This window comes from Solanum stenotomum, chromosome 6 (genome assembly GCF_019186545.1).
Source record: "Solanum stenotomum isolate F172 chromosome 6, ASM1918654v1, whole genome shotgun sequence".
NCBI classification, from domain to species: Eukaryota; Viridiplantae; Streptophyta; class Magnoliopsida; order Solanales; family Solanaceae; genus Solanum; species Solanum stenotomum.
This window is the reverse complement of record NC_064287.1, coordinates 51,857,399-51,882,294: the sequence shown is the minus strand read 5'-3', so window position 1 is coordinate 51,882,294 and position 24,896 is coordinate 51,857,399. Positions and strand designations below refer to the sequence as shown.

At 34.9% G+C, this 24,896-nt stretch overlaps 3 protein-coding genes and 3 pseudogenes across 3 annotated transcripts in view; 1 reads left to right on the top strand and 5 right to left on the bottom strand.

Annotated features, from left to right (window-relative positions):
- Positions 1-4,392: 4,392 nt before the first annotated feature.
- LOC125867572 (rust resistance kinase Lr10-like) lies at positions 4,393-6,801 on the bottom strand. The gene is made up of 4 exons (XM_049548117.1): positions 6,619-6,801; positions 5,766-5,933; positions 5,652-5,693; positions 4,393-5,566 (listed from the first exon to the last, which is right to left on the bottom strand). Exons 1-4 carry the CDS (start codon positions 6,662-6,664, stop codon positions 4,428-4,430), a joined length of 1,395 nt encoding a protein of 464 aa, XP_049404074.1. The 5' UTR covers positions 6,665-6,801; the 3' UTR covers positions 4,393-4,427.
- Positions 6,802-9,153: 2,352 nt separating this feature from the next.
- LOC125868881 (uncharacterized) lies at positions 9,154-14,029 on the top strand (annotated as a pseudogene).
- A 1,065-nt stretch (positions 14,030-15,094) lies between these two features.
- The window catches only part of LOC125868880 (rust resistance kinase Lr10-like), a 41,915-nt pseudogene continuing 32,113 nt past the window's right edge, over positions 15,095-24,896 (bottom strand).
- Positions 16,421-17,404, bottom strand: LOC125866690 (LEAF RUST 10 DISEASE-RESISTANCE LOCUS RECEPTOR-LIKE PROTEIN KINASE-like 1.1). The gene has a single exon (XM_049546996.1). It carries the CDS (start codon positions 17,286-17,288, stop codon positions 16,443-16,445), a length of 846 nt encoding a protein of 281 aa, XP_049402953.1. The 5' UTR covers positions 17,289-17,404; the 3' UTR covers positions 16,421-16,442.
- LOC125866688 (rust resistance kinase Lr10-like) lies at positions 18,684-21,218 on the bottom strand (annotated as a pseudogene).
- Positions 21,636-24,896, bottom strand: part of LOC125866689 (LEAF RUST 10 DISEASE-RESISTANCE LOCUS RECEPTOR-LIKE PROTEIN KINASE-like 2.1) — a 30,814-nt gene continuing 27,553 nt past the window's right edge. Inside the window, exon 5 of the mRNA XM_049546995.1 lies at positions 21,636-22,161. Within this exon, the coding sequence (XP_049402952.1) occupies positions 21,914-22,161 (248 nt within the window). The 3' untranslated portion in view covers positions 21,636-21,913. The remainder of the gene's footprint in view (positions 22,162-24,896) is intronic.

Sequence of the window (24,896 nt, the reverse complement as noted above, 5' to 3'; positions counted from 1 at the left end):
AAGAGCCAAGGTATATTAAGTGATTTCTTTTTATTTGTTTAAATCATGATAAATAGAATTAATCAATATCTATGTTAAATGAAGATAATTGGTAATTATATTAGTAGATGTTGATACACATATGTTGGTCGGAGATGATTGATATTTCATAAAATTAGTTTAAATGCATGCAAATTAAAAATAACAAGTACTTTGTAAAATTAGTCAAGATACTACTCTGTTCCTAATTACTTGTCCACTTTTAAATTGACACACCTATTAAGAAACAATTAATGACATAATGAGTTTACCATTTTACCCCTATTAATTTTGAAGTAGATGAATAAAAAACTTAAGATTTTCATAAAGTTCTACCGTTTTCAAAGTAATTAATTGAGGGCATAATAAGTAATTTTTTTTTGTCTTTTTTTGATTTGTCAAAATTGACAAGTAATTAGAAATAACTAAAAAAGAAAAAAATGGCCAAATAATTAGGAACAAAGAGAATAATAAGTTAGTCAGAACATCACATTTATAAAAATAAAAATAAAATAGCATGAATTGCAAGGGATTTAATAGCCTTTTCTTTTCGATAGAATTAATCGAGCTGTGCATAAATGACTTGTATATCATGGTTACTCAAAAAAATACTAATATTAAAGGAGTGCTAGGACTTTAGTGGTTTTTGTGTCATGTGAATGAGAAAAGAAGCTTCATAAATGCTTATTCAGTACTTATATTGATAGAAAATAATATGTGAAATTAATTGACGTATATGCAAATTAATGAGAATGAGAAAAGAAGCTTCATAATTACTTATATTGATAGACGATAACATGCATCACATGATATTAATCAACATACATGCAAATTGACAAGAATGAGAAAAAGAAATTTCATAAAGACTTGTCTAATATTTGTATTGATAGAAGATGACATGCATTACGTGAAAATAATCTACATATACACAAATTGAAGGTACGTCATAGTTATTTCACAAAATTAGTCTAATACAAATAAATTAATTCACACACCGCGATTATTTTTTTTAAAAAAAGTTGTAGGAAGTGCTAGGGTTTTAGTGGTTTTTTGTGGTATTTGTGTTCCTAAGAATAAGAAAAGGAGGTTCATAAAGGCTTTGCCCTACGGCAGAATAAAGAAACAAAGCAACGTTCTTTTTGGTCATTCTCTTGAAGTACTCAAAATTTCACTTTTGCTTTTGGGTACAAAACCAATAAAAATCTTTTAAATTAAACTTAGATTTAATTTAATGCCATGTAACATCATTTGTCACTTCTATATTACTGTATAAGCTATGCACAATAAAGCCTTTTTGATTGACTTGTCACTATTTTAAAAAATGAAAGTTCATATAATATTTTGTGTGTGATCAATGTTCAAAGAAAATTTTATCGAAACAATCTCTCTATATTCACATGATAGGAAAAATGTTTCATCAGATCCCACTTGTGAAATTATACTGAGTTATATTGTTGTTGTTCAAAGAGCATTTTCACATAGACACATAATTGCTTTACTGAGTTTATGTGAAATAAACGATTCGCGCAGACGTCGTAATTTTTGAGTTAGAAATGTCATTTTAATAGCTATAATGTAAATACTTTTGTTTATGCTTATTTCTCATGAAATTATGTAAGGTTTGATTTGACGATCATGAATTCTACCAAATCCTTTTGTTACTTGTCGCTACATTTAATCATAGAGGACTAAGGTCGCATGCACGCTATAAATAGAGAATATCTCTGTTCAGGCTTTAATCGAGTCGAATAGTGAAAATACAAGCGAAAATTCACATCAGTCTTAAGACATACAAGAGAAAATAGTTTACAAAAAGAAATAAAGCATATTCAAAGTAGAATTAACTCACATGATTGTAGGCCCCGTAATAGGTCAATTCAAATATATCAATATTATGAAGTTGTAAAATACCTAAAATGGCAAAAAGAAAAAAAATTCAATATATACTTAACTATTTCAATCATCATTATTAAGAATTAGTAATAAGTACAACACTTAAAATGGCAAGAATATCAATATATATGTACTTAATTAGTTAATGACTATAATGACAAAAAAATAAGAACAAAAAATCAAAGAGAAGTACAATAAAGCGAAAGCAAGAAAAAGGTAAAGAGTGCAAGTTTATATTTAAAGTGAGGAGATTAATCATTTGGTCTAACGACAAAAAGCAAAGTTTGGAATTTTGATTAGAAATATGATTTGTTTAATAATTTGTCTTTTACACTTTTATTATGAATAATAAAATAAAATAAATAAATAAATTATTACCTTCTGTTTCTCTTCTTGTCTCCAACGTGGGGCCAAAATCAAATGCTATAATTTGCTTGATTTCATGCAACATTTCCCATGTATGATTTTTAAAATTTTTTATATACTATACTTTTTCTTTTTCTTCTTTGACTAAATTTTTATTTTTTTTTCTTTCTATTGGAGCCTTTAATTCTAATTAGTGGTTTAAGAACATAACTCCATAAAGTTTAAAGGGTGGAGCGGCAAAAGCAATTATGTATGCTCCATTGGTTAGGGATGACAATGGATCGGTGTGAGTTTGAACTTGTGCAAGCGAGTATAGGGTTATACAGGCGCGGATACGAGGCTACGATATTTAGATATGATATCTCTCACTACAAAATAGTTCAACGAATTTTTTTCTTACTTTTTGAAGTAGTTCAATATACTTCTTTTTAACGCGGGTTTGCTATGCAATACACCATAGTCTGTACTGTTTGTTATCCGTACCTTTATTAGTTGTTTAAGATTTGGATGTATTTATTAAAAAATTTACTGTACTCCTTCACCAGACGTCTCAAATTCGAATCTCCTTGGATGTAGAGTCACATTTGTTAGGAAGCGCTTTACCCCCAATGTGATATTTTTCGGCACAAATTTGAATTTAGTCGGGCTCCAATGTGGGTGTTGGACAAGAAAAAAATCTACTTCATAATGGGCCTCAGTTAGCCCAATTGCATTCCCCTAGCCAACTTTGGACTTTGCTTTGGGCCTGAAGTTTTGTAAATTGGAGTGATATTTAGTGAAAAATTTAGGTACCAAATTTTTTTAAAGTTGAACAACAAAGATGATCAAGTGAGCTGGCAAGAAGAACCAAAATCGGAAAACTATAACATACAAGTCTTGACAGATCGATATAACTTTATGCTCTTACGAGCGGCCAGATTACTCATAAACTACATCGGATTGCCATGATTTCAAAACTACATACACACAAGAGAAAGAAGAGAGAAAAAATATATATGACTTCAAGATATATTCAACGTAGTTGTCCTATTGGATCACTCACAAACCATACCAAATTGTCACGATTAAAAAAAAAGACATTTCAAAACTATGATATTTCATGATATATTTTCATTTATGAGAATAAAAGAGTCGAGTGTCTTTAGAAAACAACCTCTCTCTTATCCACAAAGATAGGAGTAAGATCTGTATATATCCTATCATTTTCAAAGTCTACTTACGAGATTATACTGAATATATTGTTGTACTGAATGTGAGTAAATTTATTTTTTCAAATAATTGATCCTTTCTTCCTTCTATTGTGGTTAGTAATACTAGTGTTGCATTTGAATAAATCATGATTAGTGAAGCCATATTTTTATTTAGTCTTGCTTTTTGTAATCATTATTTTCCAGTCAATCTTACTTGCCATAAATAAATAAAAATAGTCAATCTTACACATTTTTTGACTCTCAAGGTTGTTAGTTGATTTACATATTTCTAACAAAGCAAAGACTAAAGAAGCAACCATCCAAAACACTATGAAGAAATTTTGTACAACTAACAACATTATACCGTTAGGGTTGGGTTGGGTTGGGTTGGGCCAGCCCATTTTGACAGCTCTATCCACAAAGATATGAGTAAGATCTGTGTATATTCTATCATTTCCAAACTCTACTTACGAGATTTATTGAATATATTGTTGTACTGAATGTGAGTAAATTTATTTTTTCAAATAATTGATCCTTTTTTTTCCTTCTATTGTGGTTAGTAATACTAGTGTTGCATTTGAATAAATCATGATTAAGGAAGCAAACAAAAGAATAAGACCAAGTCATATAAAATTATCCCATATGCTCAAACAAAAAATTTCCCACCTCAAAAAAAAAAAACAAAAAAACTAAGCCATATTTTATTTAGTCTTGCCTTTTGTAATAATTATTTTCCAGTCAATCTTACTTACCATAAATAAATAAAGATAATCAATCTTACACATTTGTTTTGACCCTCAAGGTTGTTAGTTGATTTACATATTTCTAACAAAGCAAAGACTAAAGCAACCATCCAAAACACTATGAAGAAATTTTGTACAACTAACAACATTATAGTCGGTGTAATTCTACAAATGAGGTCTAGAGAGGGAAAAACGTACGTACACAAATCACTTTACCCTACCTCGTGGAGGTAGAGAGAGTTGATCGGGAACTCGATTCTTCTACTGATGAGATCAATTTTACTTCTGACCTTGAGGAGGAATATAGGTAAGGTGTTGGAGGAATTTGCAAAGAGTTTAAGTTCCCTTCTAGCATTTCGACAACTTTAGTCATAGATGGTCTATTTGAAGGACCAGTTTGGATGCACCATAGACTCACTATCACCATTTTTCGCGCACATTCTTTCTCCTCTTCATTCATTATCCCAATTAATTGAAGTTCTTCGTCTAGTTCAATTCGTTGATAAAGCCAATCTGGAAAGTAGACTTCACTCGTTCGATCAACAACATTTTTCCTCCCTCCAACCATCTCTAACACCATCATTCCATAGCTATAAACATCAGACTTGTGTGAGACACCTCCCAAGTTTCTACAAACAATTTCAGGAGCAATGTAACCGATAGTCCCTCGTGCACCTAACATTGACACTATACTTTCCTTTTTTACGCAGAGTTTAGCAAGTCCAAAGTCAGATATCTTAGGACAGAAATCTTCATCAAGTAGTATGTTATGAGGCTTGATATCAAAATGTAGAATTCGAGTGTTACAACCACGATGCAAATACTCCAATCCACGAGCAATGCCTAATGCAATTTTATACAGTACTTGCCAATCTAGTTGACGAACTCTGTCTGTGTCTGATCTTTCCTCATAGATAAACTTTTCAAGTGATCCATTTGGCATGAATTCGTAAACTAGAGCTCTTTTTCGACCCTCAAAACAGAATCCCACGAGGCTCACGATGTTAACATGTGATGTCCTGCTGATACTCGATACCTCATTAATGAATTCTTCACCACTGCCTTTTAGTCCATTTAGAACCTTCACAGCAACAGGATTTCCATTATGTAAACTTCCTTTGTATACATAACCATATCCTCCTTGGCCTAGTTTGTTTTTGAAGCTACTAGTCATCCTTTTGATGTCTGAATAACTATATCTCATTGGAGCATATGGCCCGTTGTTCTTGAGAAATGCTTCAATATTTCGATGATCCTCAGCTTCTGATTCCCAAAACCTGAGGTACTTATGCCAGAAAATCTTTTTTCTAAAGCAGAACAGCAAAATCAAGATTCCAATGCAGCCGAGAACTGCAACTATACAGAGGAAAATGAAGTCATACACCGGTGAAGAGTCTCTATTCGAGACAATGCAACTAGTACAGTTTTACAAAAGAGTTACCTGTGGCTAAAACAACGATCCATGTTATACGAAGATGCTTTCCTGCAATACGAAAAACGAATAAATAAAGAGTACTAAGATGAAGGAATCAGATATATTTTACTTCTTGAATACCTTTGCCTTGATCAGTAACAGAACAAAGAAATTTGTTGTTACTATCAACTTGACATCGTCCTCCACTCGAATAACATTGATTACATGTATTAGATATTGTCCATCCAAGAGAAACATCAGCAGCCAACATATCGAACAGGTTACTATTGTTCGATTTTGACTCATAACCTGACACCATAGGCAAATGAATCATTGAACATTTAGTAGGAAGAGTAGATCCAACAGAAGAAACGGACGAATGGTTATAGTATAATGTGAAACTTTCGCAACCATTGTAACTTTGAAAGCCCTCGTACGAGATATCATTACTAGTATTGCATTTAAACAAGTTGAGGAAAGGGTCGACACTATAGGTGATTATAGGAGATAGTGGGAGAGATAGATTTCTCTCGAAAGATCGACAACTCTTTTCCTTTAAGAGATTTTCAAGAACAGGATCCTTAATTTTGACAAAAACATTCTGTTTTCCAAGAACTTGATACTTTACTCCTTCCAATTCGATCATCGGATGTGGAGCAGTATCACAATCAACTTTGCATAATCCGCAATCAGGTTGATTGGGCTTATAGAAAGGAAAACTCAGAATTTCTGAACTGCTACATTGGAATTCTTGAGGACAGTTTGAATAAGGTGTGTTCTGTCCTTGAACAGAATCAAAACACCTCTGATGCAACAAAATGAAGACGAAAAACCAAGAAACTAAATCCATGACGATTAACGAGTAAGGACCCCTTATGTTTAAAAGAAGAAAAACAACAGCAACAACATGAGAAGCAACATATCATATAATATGTGCTTAGTATTATTTGCATATATAACTTTGGAGTTTGAATGAGTAAACAAAATTCCTTACTCGATCTTCTGTGGTGACTAAACCAACTAAGGACTTTTCTCCTCATGTTGTCAAAGGAGTCATTTTCATTTCTTTCATTGAATAGTCTCTGCCTTGAAATATAGGTAACTTTTATGGACTTGCATTGTTCACTAGAATTTCCTATTTGGCATATGTTGAACTTCAATGTTGTTAGTTGACTTGGAAGTTTGTTACTACAACTTGTTGTATAGGTAATCTACTCGAGCTTCATTTAACGCCTTTGTGAATTGAGGGTCTTGGTTGGTATTTGCAACTTTCACATGAGCTGGCATTGACCAACTTTTGCGCGGATGAATCAACTTAGTTGATTTGCGGAAAAGGAACTGTGCAAACGATCTAGGCTTGTATTCGGAGTTGATGTAATTTAGATACTCCAAAAGTGGAATCAACAGCTCAGCTCACGTTTTAGAAAACCAAATGAGGAATCCATTTGAAGTGGTGTATGGTAAGATCATGACTAACAATAAAGGGGAAGCACATCTATCAAAGCTTCATTAAACGTTTTTGTAATTCCACAAGTGGGGTTCTGGAGAAGGCAGGATGTACGTACGTAGATCTTACACCTATCTTTGTGGGGTAGAAAAGCATTACAAAACTATTAACATTTGGCTTAATGAGCTTATCGCCTTATAGTTCAAAGTCTTTCCTTTATGGTAAAAGCTAATAATTTGACCTCTTATTCAAGGTAGGAATAAAGTCTACGTACCTTAGTATGTGGGAGTATGTTGTTTTAATTGTTACAACTTTTGTTATATTTTTTCTTGTTAGATATTTCAGTGCAAAATATGTTGGTGCTTTGGTGATTTGAGATTGATTTTGATGGAATCTTGGAGGTTTGAATTGTTTTTGCTAGATATTTAGACTTTGGAGTATGAATTGTTATACGTGTACTAATTGTGATTTGTGATATTTTTGTTTGTTTGTTGAAACCTGAAAGAGACCAGTGATGTGGAAGCTAGGGGTGTGCGTTCGGTTCTTTAGTTTTGAAAAATGTATATGAATCGAATTAATTAGGTTTGGTTCAATTTTTTCAACTTTGGTTTGGTTTAATTCGGTGTTTTTAAAACGGTTTTTCGATGCGGATGAAAAATTAAATGAGGACAAAATCAAAGTATAAGTAAGTAATGATGTGTCTCACCATGGAACATTTATATATTGTGCTTAAAAGATTATATTTATTTTTGTTAAGAACATTGTGCCTCCAACTATTTCTCGAGAAATACAAAGACGAACACGAGTTCCTTTACATGACGTACATCCTCAAAAATACGTTTCGATTTCTCTTGAAAATTAATATTTACAGTTAACTATCTTAATTGTAAATATATTGCTACTTTGATTTGTTCATGAATAATTTAATTGCTACTTTGACTTTCTTCTTTTGGTTAAGGAGATCCTTACACCAAATCAAAAAATCGAACTTTTTAAAAAAAGACATCAACACCAAATTAATTCAATTCAATCTGATTTTTTTTTTATAGATATGTCCACCCCTAATTGAAGCCATAATAATGGCACTATAATGCAATGCAATCTCCATATTTTCGAGTACTTTTCATAGATAAATCATAGCCGTCAAAATAGCTAAAGGAAAAAAAAAAGATCATCCAGAAATTGTTAGTATTCTATCGTTTTCAAACTTTTTTTCTTCCTAATTTTAACTTATACGAAATTTTAAAATAGTAAAGAATATTTTTTCATCTATTAGATAAATTAAACATACGTAAAATATATAATAATATCATTTAATTTTATGATCTTAAATATATCGATTAAAAGTTAAAATTTAAATATTATAAAAGAAAAGATACATTTTTTAAACTGACTAAAAAAATGACCAACAAATTAAAATGAAATATAATACAACAACAAGAGAAGTAGAAAAATAAGTCGGAGGAAGGAAGGGAGATTTTATTTAAGATTAATGTCCAAAATAAATGGATTTTTTTTTTATTTATAGAAAAAAATTGCTATATTTAGAATAACTCGCAAATTGTATGCATGAGCTACTTGCTTGATTGCAAAACCTTTTGAAGATATTAATGTACGATCAAAGTGCGGATTTCGTCTCTTAAAATAGTAGCTCCGTCAGAATTAGGAGTTTGGAGGTTCTAAATTTCATTTACTTTTTGTTGATCGTGAGATTCAAACCCACAACTCGTGGAAAACATTTTCATGATGCCTTTCTTACCACTTAGTTGTCAATCAATTTTGTTAGGAGTTTACGAGTTTATACATATACTAAAAAATCACTAAATTTATCGGAACCCACAAACCCTCCACCAAGTTCTCCCCTGCACAAAACCCATAAAATTGAAATACGAACTCCGTTTCAAAGAGAAAAATAAAATAAATTAACATAAGCTTTGTGACCACTCATTTTTGTCCCCTTTATCCAAACATATATGTGGTCAATAATTAACTGTCAATCAAATCTATATATATAACAGAAATAACCACTATTCTGGTAATAATTTTCAATTTTAAATCAACTCATTTTCACTTCACTCTATATATTCTCTGCATTTCCATTTCACAATCAAACCAAAAAACTATGAAATCAACAACTAATTTTCATCAATTTGTTCATGGAAATCGAGTTTCTCGTCTTTGGAATACATTAAATTCGATTCGAAGAATGAGAATTTTAAAACTTATTATTATAGAAAAGGGGATTTTTTAGGAGGAGATGCAATGGGAGTAGAGAAAAATGTTGGATGTGAAGTGGAAGTTGTTTCGTGGAGAGAACGAAAGATTAAAGCTGAGATTTTGGTGAATGCTGATGTTGATTCTGTTTGGAATGCTCTTACTGATTATGAAAGGCTTGCTGATTTTGTCCCAAATCAAAAAATTAATTGATTTTTTTTATGTATATATAGTAGATGTTGAACTCCTTTCAGTTTCTTTGTGTATTTACTTACTCATTTTTTTGAACCCATTTAGTGAAAATCTTGGCTTCGCCACTGGTTGAGGTTTCTAGATGTGCACTCTCAAAGTTATAGTGCTTATGTGTGAGTTGAGGCCAGTTTGAGTGTATGTTTATGTATTACGACTTTTTACATATTAGATGTATTTCTTAAAAGAAATATAGGATTTGAACCAAAATTACTGGTTTTGCCGAACCAGCATCCTACACTCTACATTCGACCTTGTTACCGAGGGGTGTGACCTAGTGATCAATGAAGTGAGTGGAGAACCGTGAGGTCTTATGCTTAAAATACAGAGGCACAAAAAATGCTACGTGATTTCTTCCTATAGCCTTGATAGACAGAGTTACTTGGTATCTATATTAGTGAGGAGCTAACAGGTACCTAGCAGAATAGTCAAGTGCAGGCAAGCTAGCTCAAACACCACATTTTGTTTTTGGTGAAGTTCATACTTTGAACATATAATCTTCTATGGGTTGTGAGCCGTTCAATGGAATCAGAGACATGCCTACAACTTACTGCAATGAGAGGCTGTCTTTGAACTTTGTTCTTCTGGTACAATTCGGAATAAACACATTCGGTACTAACGGTAGAGATGGATATCTGAATTGGGTGTCTCTGGAGTCTTTGGTAACATCCAGATTATCTTGAAGTTTTCTGTTTGTCATATCGTCATGGTTATGGTGATTTTTTGGGGTATACTTTGCACTACATACTGATGCATGAATCACTTGTTAATCACAGTAGGAGAATCCCTTGTCCACATCCTGGACGTATTTGGTTGGAGCAAAGAGGTATCCAACGATCACTCTATTGGCACATAGAAGCTCGCGTTGTATTGGATCTCCAAGAATTCATTAAATCGGTAAGCATATGCAATCTGTGTGTATGATAGTTCGTCTGAGCTGTGACATTCTAATATATGTCTACAGTCCATGCCTGTCTGAATCAAGAGTTGTGTTTTACGTTGCTCTTTTACAAATTTAGGATAATGTCCGCAAGCTCCATTTCTCCATGGTTGATGGTGACTTCAAGAAGTTTGAAGGCAAATGGTCTGCGAGAGTTGGAACAAGGTACAATCTTTATCGAAGGAAACAGAACTTTGTTATTTCTAATTTTCCTTTTATGTTGTCTTCAAGAGTAATGTAGAGACTTGCAAATGCCTTTTCTTCAGAAAATAAGGTAGGATTGGCCTGATATGAGTTGCTTTGGCTCTTCCTTTGGGTTTTATTTGCCACTACCAATTTTCAATCGGTTTGAAGCGTTTGAAACTAGACTTCAACGACTACAATTTGTAAACATAGTTATTTCTTGGTTCTCATCTATCTAGTTTCCTTGTCAGGTCTTCAACAGCTATACTAAGTTATTAAGTTAGTGTCATACCTAGGTTCAACTTTCCTGCCATTTTCTTGGAGAGGATTATCAGGTCAGATCTCCCGGAAAATCTTCAAGCGTTGTCCTGTAGAGCTGAAAACAGTTATCAAGGCTATCAGAATGTTACCAAAGAGGAACCTGGTTCTTACCTTATTTCCACTAAGACAGATATTGATCATGTCATATCCCACAAAAATAAATCTTCCAGTGAAAACTTAAAGGACAAGTTTGTCAAAGTCACTTTTGGCCCATCGACACCAGTTACAAGTGATGTGAGTAATAATTGGGGAGTATTTGGGAAAACTTGCAGACTTGACAAGCCATGTGTGGTGGATGAAGTCCATCTCCGAAGATTTGATGGTCTACTGGTAATTAATAGACTGTATACTGTGACTTACCTTTTCCTGTGAAGCTGTATTGTTTTGGTAGTCCCTTTGATAAATTGATTTTGGGGTGAAGGAAAATGGAGGTGTTCATCGTTGCGTTGTTGCTAGTATTACAGTAAAAGCACCAGTTCGCGAAGTATGGAATGTTTTGACTGCTTATGAAAGTCTTCCTGAGTAAGTTTTCAGGGCTTTCTTCTAATATAATTTCTGGATTGGTCATCATACTAATGGTAATTCATCCCAAATTGTTGCAGAATAGTTCCAAATTTAGCGATCAGTAAGATCTTATCACGAGACAACAACAAAGTTCGCATTCTTCAGGTAAATGACAGAATGAATAATTTTGGGGGCAACTGTGAAATGAATACGTTGTGTATTGCAACGAGATATGTTTCTCTAATATTAGGTGATGCTTCTACTTGTCCATTTCCAGGAAGGATGCAAGGGTCTTCTATACATGGTACTCCATGCACGTGTTGTCCTAGACTTATCTGAACTCATGGAACAAGAAATTAGCTTTGAGCAGGTGGAAGGAGATTTCGATTCTTTTGAAGGAAAATGGATCTTAGAGCAATTAGGCAGTCATCATACTCTATTGAAGTATAGTGTGGAGTCAAAAATGCACAAGAATTCATTTCTTTCTGAAGCAATTATGGAAGAGGTTTGTATCCATGTCTACTCCCTTCGTCATCCACTAAACATCGAAATTTATGTTAAGCGGATCTTGTGCCTAACTCGCATCAATAAATCTGCAGAAAATATTATAAATTAGAATGCCTTATGTGCTTTCTTCTGCTCTTATTCTGTCATTTTCAGGTCATATACGAGGACCTTCCCTCAAACTTATGTGCAATCAGAGATTACATTGAGGAAAGAGAGACTGAGAAACCTCTTGAGAAATTTAACCATGATGAATTTCGAGAGGCATCGGTTAGTTCATCAATGAAGGATTCATCTGTTTATTATGATAGGCAAGCTGGGCAGAATTCAGATAGTAGTAGTTTACATTCACTAGACAAAGGCCGAAAGTTCCAGGGTTGCAGAGGGATATTGAAGTTCTTAAAGCTGAGCTCTTGGCTTTTATCTCCGAACATGGACAAGAAGGATTTATGCCTATGAGAAAGCAACTCAGGAAACATGGAAGAGTGGATATTGAGAAGGCGATTACACGTATGGGAGGTTTTAGAAGAATTTCTTCATTGATGAATCTATCTCTTGCTTACAAACACCGCAAACCAAAAGGTTATTGGGATAGCTTGGAAAATTTACAAGAGGAGGTTAGTTAACAGTTCTTCGTACGTATTATCAACTTCTCATTTCTTGCAAAAGCTATGAATACATGCAACAAGGAAACCAGCTTAAGATACTGACCAATGCAGGAAAAAATGGAGTTTTAGAAGATTTAACCAACCTTCTTGTTGCATTTCATATTTTCTTGATTATTTTGATTAAGCTTGGAAATGATCTGCAATTTTTCAGATCAGTCGTTTCCAGAAGAACTGGGGAATGGATCTATCATATATGCCTAGTAGAAAGTCCTTCGAACGTGCAGGTATGGAACTAGATTACAAGATTTTATTCCTTTTTTTGGTATAATTCACTCCTCTTCACTCACTGCCCTACAAAAATGGAAGAAATAAGAGTGAAGGTCAAAAACACGGCTAAAGTATCTCTCTTTTCGAGTTTCCTACCTGAACTATCACCAACTTTTTATCAAAACACACCTCCACTATCAATTACCAGAACAATTTTTCTATACAAGAAAAAATAACCATCTTTCTTTTCTAGTAGCCACTTACAAAGTGGATGGAAAACTGAATAAGAAAATGTGCCACTTCCAAGCTCAGTCAAAATAATCAAGATCAGCAAACTACATCGCTTTGTAACTTGATGAGTACTAAACGTCATAGGGTTCCATAGTTTTGGTTATGGTACTACGTCCTTCGACCTATTTTATATGAAGGTGTTTGACCAGGTAAGGAGTTTTTAGAGAAAAAAAGAAGACTTCTGAAACTTATTGTCTAAAATAAGACATAAATTTTTGTTGTAAGAGTAAATAAAAAGATTGAAGTTGAATTGTTACTAAATATAGAAAGATGTCATTCTTTTTGAGACTTGACTAAAAAGAAAAGAGTGTCACATGAATTGGGACGCAGGGAGTACATGTTTTGAAAGTGTAACTCATCTTGAGGAAGTTCGATGGTCCCGGACCAACAATGGTGGTTGACATTGGGACAATCAGATATGTGGATCCCATCTGTGTGTCACAAGACACAATGTTTCCCAGGCCTAGAGTTGCTCTAGTTCTTTACCTCACAATTAGTGCTGATTATTTCAAGTTATCTCTTATAGGTCGCTATGATATTGCTCGTGCATTAGAAAAATGGGGTGGCCTTCATGAAGTTTCGCGTCTTCTATCACTTAAGGTAAGGCATCCTAACAGACAAGCAAGCCTTGCCAAAGAGAAGAAAGTTGAATTGTTAGCTAATGATGTAAATTGTGAAATGACATCGTCTAAACCTTTTGTTGCACAAGATGCAAAGAAATGGCTCATGAAACTCAAGGACTTGGACATAAATTGGGTGGAATGAGTATTGAATTTTGTTTCACAATACTTTTCTGCTAAAAGCATGACAACAGCTAATTGTATCAAGTGTACATATATCAATCAAGTATGTTTCAATTCCAAACTCGTTCGAGTTACCTTCTGCTTTATGCTTTTATAACTGAAAAATAGACTCACTTACAATGACTTAGTCGAAGTTAGTTTTCATCATATTCTTCAGCGTCTGGATATTGACAGATAGACGATATAGACCATCGTCCTTCATGTCTTCACTGCTGCATAAAAAATGAATGCAGAACAAATCATTTTGATTGAAGGCTATCAGGTACTATATATACATTATGCCACTGTGTGAATAGTAAAGTTATTACTATTATGCAAGGAACCTAACAACAACAACAATAAGGTGAGGTCACTTAAACATAGTAAACAACAAATGAAATCAGATTCCAAAAACCAATGACTACATGAATCATAATTAAGGAGACAAACAAATGAATAACAATAACATGCCCGGTGTAATCTCACAAGTGGGGTTTGGGGAGGGTACAATGTACGTAGACCTTAACTTACCCCTACCTTGGAAGTAACATAGGTTGTTTCTGATAGACCCTCAGCTCTACTAGGAAAAACATCTCTAAGTTGATCGAAAAAGACATATCAGAGGTGAAGAAATCATGGAAAAATACTCATAATTGAGGAAGCAAACAAAAGAGGAAGACTAAAAATTGAGGAAGCAAACAAAAGAAGAAGACTAAAAGTCATATGGAATTATTCTATGCTCAAACAAAATAATTCCTACCTCAAGAAAAGGAATACTAGATATTAAATTAATTGTTCAGTGGAATTTTATTTATTTTTAATTATTATTTTCCAGTCAACTTAGTGGATTAGGAAATTTCTCAGAAATCAAGATTAAGAGTCTGAGAGTTCTCTTTGAACTTAGCTTTTCCTTCTTCTTTGTCATGGAAATCTGGGAAACTTTGCATTTTGACTATGTAAAGTCATTAGATCCTTTCATTTTACATGTAACAATTTTACATCCCTGATGAATAAAGATAATTGCAGCACAAATTTGAATCTTCGTTAAATATAATCGTTTCTTTGAAGATCTAGATAGATTATTACAACTACATTGATTGAACGAAACTTCTCCTGGTAGTCGACTTAAACGTTTGATCTACTACACTGATATGAACACATTAAGACTGGGCCACTTCCAATGAATCTACCTCTGATCTCGAGGGAGAATATAGGTAAGGCTTGGGAGGCATTTGCAAAGAGTCTAGTTTCCCTTCTAACATTTCCACAACCTTGCTCATCGATGGTCGATTTGAGGGATCAGTCTGTATGCACCATAAACTCACCATCACCATCTTTCTTGCACATTCTTTCTCCTCTTCATTCATTATCCCGATTAGTTGAAGCTCTTCATCCAGTTCAATTCGTTGATAGAGCCAATGTGGAAAGTAGATTTCACTCGTGCGATCAACTCCAACATCAACATTTTTTCTTCCTCCAACCATCTCTAGGACCATCATTCCATAGCTATAGACGTCAGACTTGTGAGAGACACCTCCCAAGTTTCTGCAAACAATTTCTGGAGCAATATAACCGATAGTCCCTCGTGCACCTAACATTGACACAATGCTCTCCTTTTTCATGCACAGTTTGGCTAGTCCAAAGTCAGAGATCTTAGGACAAAAATCTTCATCAAGCAGGATATTATGAGTCTTTATATCAAAATGCAAAATCCGAGTGGTACAACCACGATGCAAGTACTCCAACCTCGAGCAATGCCTAGTGCAATTTGGTATAGTATTGGCCAATCCAATTGGCGAACTCTGTTGGATCTTTCCTCATAGATAAACTTCTCAAGTGATCCATTTGGCATGAATTCATAAATTAGAGCTCTTTTGCGACCCTCAAAGCAAAATCCCACAAGGCTCACAATGTTAACATGTGATGTCCTGCTAATACTCGCCACCTCGTTAATGAATTCTTCACCACTTCCTTTTAGCTCATTCAGGACCTTCACTGCCACNCTGCAGAGTTCCTTAATTTGTATACAGAACCATATCCACCTTGACCTAGTTTGTTTTTGAAGCAACTGGTCATCCTTTTGACCTCTGAGTAGTTGTATCTCTTTGGAGCATATGACCCATAGTTCTTCAATAATGCTTCAATATTTTGGTGATCCTCAGCATTAGATTCCCAAAACCTGAGGCACTTATACCGCAAAATCTTTTCTCTGAAGAAGAAGAGTAGAACCAATAGTCCAACTGTACACAAAACTGCACCTGTGGAAAGCAAAGTGAAGTCATGCATCATCAGAGAATATAAATTAAACATCACAAGGAGAAAGAATGTCCTCTCAACTCCACTATCGGTACGTTGTGTAATCTAAGGTACTTGTCTCTCCAATTTTTGAGATTTTACCACAATGAAGAAGAAAGAACCCTGCAGTTAATGGATATTTAACTACCTGCTCCCAGAGTCAGTCCCCACTTGCTTCTAGCCGCTTTTGCATCTAAAAAGAGAGGAAAAACACTATGAAATATTATACATATGTGATATGAAGAGAAGAAAGGACACTAAGAAGTATGCACTAAGTGACTGAACTTTTTCAAGTGAGAGAATTTCTTGATGACCTTGATCATGTGGATTATTTGGATATGTACAATGAAATTTGTTGGTTATATCAGTCTGGCATTGACCTCCACCAAAGTGACATTTGTTACAGTCCTCAGAGATCTTCCATTCTACAAAAAAAGCGGCGCTTAACATATTGAACACACTACCATTATCTGATCTCCAGCGGATCGGCAGTCTGATAAGTGAACAGTTTGCAGGAAGATTGTCTGCTCGCGCGTCTTCATCATCGCCTCCATGAAGCTTGTAGTATATGCTAAAGTCTTTACAGCCATTGTACATTCTATAACCAGCAAAATGATCTTTCATCTTCTGGGTAATGTTTGGGGTGCTACTACTAGTGCTGTTGCATTTGAAGAAGTTGAGAATATTCACTGGGAGAATTTCAAAAGAAATAGAAGGAGAGTATGGTAAGGATAACTTTTCGTTAAAAGTTTGGCACTTCTGTTGCCTCAACTTGGCATGAAGCTTAGGGTCCTCAACCCAAACTGTATAATTAAACATATTTACTACAGCATAGTACGAATCTCCTTCAGGAAGCAATCGGATTTTCGGAAATGTTTTAGCATCACAACCAGATAAGAACATTATTCCACAGTCAGGTTGTGTGGAAAGAGAGTAAGGAAAGCTCAGGCCAATAAGATTTCCACATGAAAAGGACTTTGGACAAGTTGAATCATTTCTGCCCATTGCCTGAACTAAGTAACTGATCAGAAAAAAGCATATTAAAGAAGTGTAAGTCATATTAAATCCTCCCACTGATCAAGCAAAAGTCTCCTCCTATATCAACAAGAGGAAAAATTATGAATTCAGTTGTTCACAAGTACTTATGCGTTTTTAAAAGCATAGTGGATGTGGAAAAGTTGTTAAAACGTATATTAAGGGGCAGTGAGGAAAGACTTGAAGTCATGTAGAAATAACAAAACTACATTTGGCCCATGGGCCAGCTTCAGTCAAGTCTTAAGGGCCGGTTGGCTTTCTTAGGCTGGGCTAAAAGGCCTCGGTCTTTTTAATGGACTTAAAAAAAAAGGGAAAATTACGCGGAAAAGCAAGCATATACTAGTTAATTAGCTAATATAGCTATAGTTTGAATTAATTACGGCTCACAGCTTAATTTTAGTTTTAATTACGTCACTTGTCCTCTTTTATACATATACAATTACAAATTATACACATATATATACAATTATATGACATATATACAAATACACTTAATCTCTATCCACTCTTTGGCCTTTCTCGCTCGCCTCTCTCCTCCCTCTCCCAATCTCTCTTGCCAGATATATAAATACATATGTATATCAGTTATATATATGCAATTATCTGACAGATATACATATATAGTTCGCCTCTCTTCACTCTCTTCCCTCTCTCGCTCGCCTCTCTCCTCCCTCTCCCAATCTCGCTCGCCAGATATACAAATACAAATGTGTACCAGTTACATATATACAATTATTCGACAGATATACATATACAATTCGACAAATATACATATACAATTTGTCTCTCTCCACTCTCTGCCCTCTCTCGCTCGCCTCTCTCCTCCCTCTCCCAATCTCGCTCGCCACTCTTCTCCCTATAACATGTAGCTACGAATCGTAATTACCAAACTATATCTATGAAGCGTAATTAAGCTATTTTTGAGTGACTATATGCAAAAGCTCCCCAAAAAAAATCTAGTGCAGCCCTATTAAATAAAGGGTTAGGCACCAAGCCATGTATAATTTGATTTTTCTGCTGAACTTGCTGCCAAAAGGCAACTGAATATATGAACAGATACTAGTAAGAGGAAATCCTGGATAATAATTGACTGATGTGTTATAGTGTAGTATGAAACTATCACAGACATTGTAACTTTTGTAGTTGAAAAATTCTTCATGAGTACTCTTCTAGCTTCTGTTGCATTTGAACAAAGTGAGTATCTTGTTGTAGTCTCCTTATTTGGTCTTGGAAAGATCTCATCACTTGCGCTAACTTTTGGGGTTAGAATTAGGCTCCAGACCACAATTGGGCTAACCAATAAGGCAATCCCATTATCTAATTGTCTGGAAATTATCTTATAGTCAGACATATGCTGAACAGGTAAAATGAAAAGCACTAATTAGGTCTGCTTATTATCCTGACATTCCTCTAGGCAAATCACTCTTCTTTTAGCATTAAATCATTAAGAAAAACATCAACTTACAGCTTCTTACATTCAAAGACATCTAAACACATCAGAAACCGAACCTGTAACAGTACCAGTTTTTGCTACAATTCCATAACAAAATGTGACTGCAGTGATATTAGCTGAGATATGAACACATAAAGGCTAGGCTAGTTCTACTACTGATGAATCTACATCTGTTCTTGAGGGAGAATAAAGATAAGGCTTGGGAGGCATATGCAGAGAGTCTAGTTTCCCTTCTAACATTTCCACAATCTTGCTCATAGATGGTCGATTTGAGGGATCAGTCTGTATACACCATAAACTCACCATCACCATCTTTCTTGCACATTCTTTTTCCTCTTCATTCATTATCCCAATTAGTTGAAGCTCTTCGTCCAGTTCAATTCGCTGATAGAGCCAATGTGGAAAGTAGATTTCACTAGTGCGATCAACTCCAACGTCAACATTTTTTCTTCCTCCAACCATCTCTAGGACCATCATTCCATAGCTATAGACGTCAGACTTGTGAGAGACACCTCCCAAGTTTCTGCAAACAATTTCTGGAGCAATATAACCGATAGTCCCTCGTGCACTCAACATTGACACAATGCTCTCCTTTTTCATGCACAATTTGGCCAGTCCAAAGTCAGAGATCTTAGGACAAAAATCTTCATCAAGCAGGATATTATGAGGCTTTATATCAAAATGCAAAATCCGAGTGGTACAACCACGATGCAAGTACTCCAATCCTCGAGCTATGCCTAGTGCAATTTTGTACAGTATTGGCCAACTCAATTGGCGAACACTGTCGGATCTTTCCTCATATATAAATTTTTCAAGAGATCCATTTGGCATAAATTCATATACGAGAGCCCTTTTACATCCCTCAAAACAAAATCCCACAAGGCTCACGACGTTAACATGTGAGGTCTTGCTTATACTTGCTACCTCGTTAATGAATTCTTCACCACTGCCTTTTAGTTTCTTCAGGACCTTCACAGCCACATGACTTCCATTATGCAAACATCCTTTGTATACAGAACCATATCCTCCTTGACCAGTTTATTTTTGAAGCCACTGGTGATTCTTTTGACTTCTAAATAGTTGTATCTCTTTGGAGTACACGATCCATAGGTTTTTAAAAATGCTTCAATATTTTGGTGATCCTGAGCATTAGATTCCCAAAACCTGATGTATTTGTACCACAAAATCTTCTCTCTGAAAGAGTAAAACCAACAGTCCAACTGTAAACAGAACTGCACCTGTGGAAAGCAAAATGAAGTCAGCACCATCAGAGACTATAAATATAACTAATTCTGAATGTCTTATGCACTATCAGGGAAGTATAGTTTGCTTTAGGGACTATTCAAATAGCAGATATCTACAAAAAATGCAGTCAGTTATCAAGGTTTTCAGAAAAAAGAAAGAAAGGAAAACATCACAAGTAGAAAGAATGCCCACTTAACTTCATTATCCATACGTTCTGTAATCTGAAGTACATGTCTCCCCAATTTTTTGAATTTTTACCACAATGAAGAAGAAAATTTAAATGATATGCATGATTATGCTGAAATAATAAAGAACCCTGCAGTTAGTGGATATTTAACTACCTGCTCCCAGAGTCGGTCCCAACTTGCTTCTACTCATTTTTGCATCTAAAAAAGAGGGAAAATTCTGTGAAATATTATCAATATTTGATACGAAAATGAGAAAGAAATTTATTAAATATGCACTAGACCTTGAGCATTTAGATCATTTTTTTGATGATCATGTGGATTATTTGGATATGAACAATGAAATTTGTTGGTTATATCGGTCTGGCATTGACCTCCGCCATAGTGACATTTGTAACAGTCCGCAGACAGTTTCCATTGTACTAGAAAACCGGCGCTTAACATATTGAACAAACCACCTTCATCTGATATCGAGCCAATTGGCAATCTGTTAAGTGAACAGTTGGCTCGAAGATTGCCAGCATGAACATCTTCATGATCACCTAGGCGAAGCTTGTAGTATATGCTGAAGCCTGTACAATCATTATACCTTTTATAACCAGCAAAATGGTCATTCGTGTGGGTAACGTTTGGGGTGCTACTACTAGTGATGTTGCATTTGAAGAAGTTGACAAAATTCAATAGGAGAAGTATGAAAGAAATAGAAGAAGAGTTTGGAAGGGAGAAATTCTTGTTAAACGCCTGGCACTTGTGTTGCCTCAACTTGGCATGAAGCTTGGGGTCCCCGAGAAAAACTGTATAATTAAATGGATTTCCTAAAGCATAGTACGAATCTCCTCCAGGAAGCAGTTGGATTCTCGGATATGGTTTAGCATCACAACTAGAGATGGGCACTATTCCACAGTCAGGTTGTGTGGAAAGAGAGAAAGGAAAGCTCAGGTCAGTAAGATTTCCACATGTAAAGGACTTTGGACAACTTGAATCATTTCTCCCCTTTGCCTCAACTAAGTAACTGATCAGAAGAAAGCATATAAAAGAAGTGTAAGTCATATTAAATCCTCCCACTGGTCAAGCAAAAGTCTCCTCCTATATCAACAAGAGGAAAAATTATGAATTCAGTTGTTCACTGCACTTGTGCTTTTAAGAGCATGGTGAACGTGGAAAAGTTGTTTAAACGTATATTAAGGGCTGTGAGGGAATCTTCAAAGCACCTTATTGTCAACAGAAAGACTTGAAGTCCTGCAGAAATAACAAGACTACATTTTCAGGCCTAGTGAAAGAAAATGACTTGATATGTATCCAGGATAACTTCATTTTAAGATATCCCCTCAGACCCAAAAGGGCTTTCAAAATATTCATTTGGCCCATGGGCCAGCCCAACCCAGCCTCAAGGGCTGGCATGATTCCATTTAATCACAATCCACCACAACAATTAGCTAATTATATTCAAAGAAGTAAGGAAAAAAGAGACAAAACTAAAAGGGATGAAGGAAGTACTTGATTATTTGAACTTCAACTGGATACAGTAGAAAACAGATTACAAAGGAAAGTGTCTCATAAAATAGGACAGAGAAACTAGTAATAAATTCAGTTGTCGAAGAAAAATACAGCTTTTGCTAAAAGTTCACAGCAAAATAAGACTAGGCCAGCTCGACTTCCAATGAAATTACCTCAGTTCTTGAGGAAGAATATAGGTACGGCTTTGGAGGAATTTGCAGAAAGTCTAGGTTCCCTTCTAACATTTCCACAACCTTGCTCATCGATGGTCAACTTGAGGGATCAGTCTGTATGCACCACAAACTCGCCATCACCGTCTTTCTTGCACATTCTTTCTCCTCTTCATTCATTATCCCAATTAATTGAAGCTCTTCGTCAAGCTCTATTCGTCGATATAGCCAATGTGGAAAGTAGATTTCACTCGTACGATCAACTCCAACATCAACATTTTTTCTTCCTCCTACCATCTCTAGGACCATCATTCCGTAGCTATAGACGTCAGACTTGTGAGAGACACCTCCCAAGTTTCTGCAAACGATTTCTGGAGCAATATAGCCGATTGTCCCTCGTGCACCTAACATTGAAACAATGCTCTCCTTTTTTATGCACAGTTTGGCTAGTCCAAAGTCAGAGATCTTAGGACAAAAATCTTCATCAAGCAGGATATTATGAGGCTTTATATCAAAATGAAAAATCCGAGTGGTACAACCACGATGCAAGTACTCCAATCCTCGAGCAATGCCTAGTGCAATTTGGTATAGTATTGGCCAATCCAATTGGCGAACTCTGTCGGATCTTTCCTCATAGATAAACTTTTCAAGAGATCCATTTGGCATGAATTCATAAATTAGAGCTCTTTTGCGACCCTCAAAGCAAAATCCCACAAGGCTCACAATGTTAACATGTGATGTCCTGCTAATACTCGCCACCTCGTTAATGAATTCTTCACCACTTCCTTTTAGCTCATTCAGGACCTTCACTGCCACATGTTTCCCATTCTGCAAACTTCCTCTGTATACATTACCATATCCTCCTTGGCCTAGTTTGTTTTTGAACCGAGTAGTCATCTCTTTGACCTCTGAATAGGTGTATCTCTTTGGAGCATATGACCCATTATTCTTCAGAAATGCTTCGATATTTCGGTGATCCTCAGCTTTAGATTCCCAAAACATGAGGCACTTGTACCAGAAAGTCCTTTTTCCAAAGCAGAAGAGCAAAATCAAGATTCCAGTGCAACAGCTCAAGAAAACTCCGACTGTGGAAAAAATTGAAGTCATGCACTAAGAATATAGTCTGTTATTAAGGCAATTCAACTAAGACAAGTGTTATTTACAAAAGAAAGATTTGGAAAGAGAAAAAGGGATAAAAGTATTTAGCTTTTTTTTTATCATTATTATTGAAGAAATAAACCTATAAAGGCTAAAATCTTGTGATGGACAACAAATTTGTAGGTAAATACCTGTGACAATCACTTTCGTCTTTCTATTTCCTGCATCTATAGTAAACAATGCAAATCTAAGTTAAACCAAGGGAAAAGAGAACCAAAGCCTTTAATGTGAACCAAGAAAATAGTTATTTACCTAGGACAAAGGTATAAGCACAATGAAACTTGTTAGTAGTATTATCAGTTTGACACCTTCCTCCTGTATAATAACACTGATTACACTCATCAGACACAGTCCATCCTAGTATAACTTCATCAGTTAGAAGATGAAATAAGCCACTATTATTTGATTTTGCTTCTAAACTCCGTGACACGGGCAACTGAATAAAGAAACAGCCACTAGGAAGATCAAATTCTTGAACAAAATTGACAGATGTGTTATAGTGTAGTATAAAACTTTCACAGACATTGTAACTTTGATAACTTTCGGAGTTGAAAATTTTTTCATGTGTACTCTCCTGGCTTCTGTAGCATTTGTACAAAGTGAGTAAGCTATCCAATCTATATGTGATTGAAGGGTTAAAAGAGATAGAGACATTTTTCTCAAAAATCTGGCAACTGCTGTTCTTCAAAAGTTCTCCAAGACTAGAGTCCTGAAGTCTGACAATAACATCACTTTTGTCAAGAGCTTGATATTTCACCCCTTCTAATTCAATAATAGGATTTGGACTAACATCACAATCCACTTTGCACAATCCACAATCAAGTTGAGTAGATTTGTAGAAAGGAAAACTCAAATTTCTTAAATTTCCACACTGGAATTCCTCTGTGCAACTTGAGTGGGATGTGGTCTGTCCTTGTGCTGAATCAAAGCACAAAAATGAAAAAAAATGTAGACAAAAAACCAAGAAAACAAATCCATGATGAACCCTTTTGTACAAAGAAACATCAATAGCAGCAAAACATATAACTGGATTTATTTAAACTAAAATATTAAGATCTCAAACAATTCTTGATTTTCCAAAAAAGCAGAAGACTAAGAACTGTACTGCAAAGACTTGGGATTGGAAAAGTCTATGCATTATTGTGAATTGATAAGAAGCTAAGAATTTTCCTCCTTTCTTTTTTATTCAAACTGACTTTTCCTTTCTCCTTTTGGGAAAATGCATAAGTAACCCCAGCATATGCCCAAAATCCCTGAGACACACCTAACCTTTATTAAGGTCCTATTACCCCCGAACTTATTTTTTAGTTAATTGTTTACCACTTTTCGGCCTACGTGGCTGAGTCCGTGATTTCACCTATGTTAGGCGCGTGGATGCAGCTTTTAGACAGCACTGACCAATAAAAATTGGTCATGTGTTAAAATAAACTTGGAAAAAATAAATATTAACTCAATTGTCTTCTTCTTTATTATTGTTCTTCATGTTTGGAAAAAAAACCTCCATTATCATAACTTAAATTGCTCCTTTCTTCGAAAAGCTAACAAAATAAAATCAAGAAAAAACTAACCTTTGAACTCAATCACGATTCTTGATGACTTAGAAGTAGGGGTGTACATAGGTCGGTTTGGTTTGGTTTTTCATTAAAAAAAACCTAAACCAATTATGTCGGTTTATTAAATCTAAATATCAAATCAAACCACGCAAAGTCAGTTTTTTCGGTTTTGGTTTTAGTCGGTTCTTTCGGTTTTTTTCGGTTTTTTACAACTTAACGGTGTTTGAAAAAGAGATAAAATATATTTTCACCTACCTGTGTGATAAGCTAAACTTAAGAAACGTTAAATGAATAGAAATTTTCGTAAAGACGGTAAAATTCACATGAGTACAAAATATATTTTTTTGAAATAAAATATATAAACATTGAAA

Bases quoted from the DNA above. Each gene is read 5' to 3' on its own strand.
- LOC125867572 (XM_049548117.1), bottom strand. From the start codon at position 6,664: ATGAGGAGAAAAGTCCTTAGTTGGTTTAGTCACCACAGAAGATCGA. The intron at 5,934-6,618 runs GTAAGGAATTTT...CTATGGTGTCAG, and splicing joins TAGTCACCACAGAAGATCGA to GTTATGAGTCAAAATCGAAC. The intron at 5,694-5,765 runs GTATTCAAGAAG...TTCGTATTGCAG, and splicing joins TGTTACTGATCAAGGCAAAG to GAAAGCATCTTCGTATAACA.
- LOC125866690 (XM_049546996.1), bottom strand. From the start codon at position 17,288: ATGACTTACACTTCTTTAATATGCTTTTTTCTGATCAGTTACTTAGTT.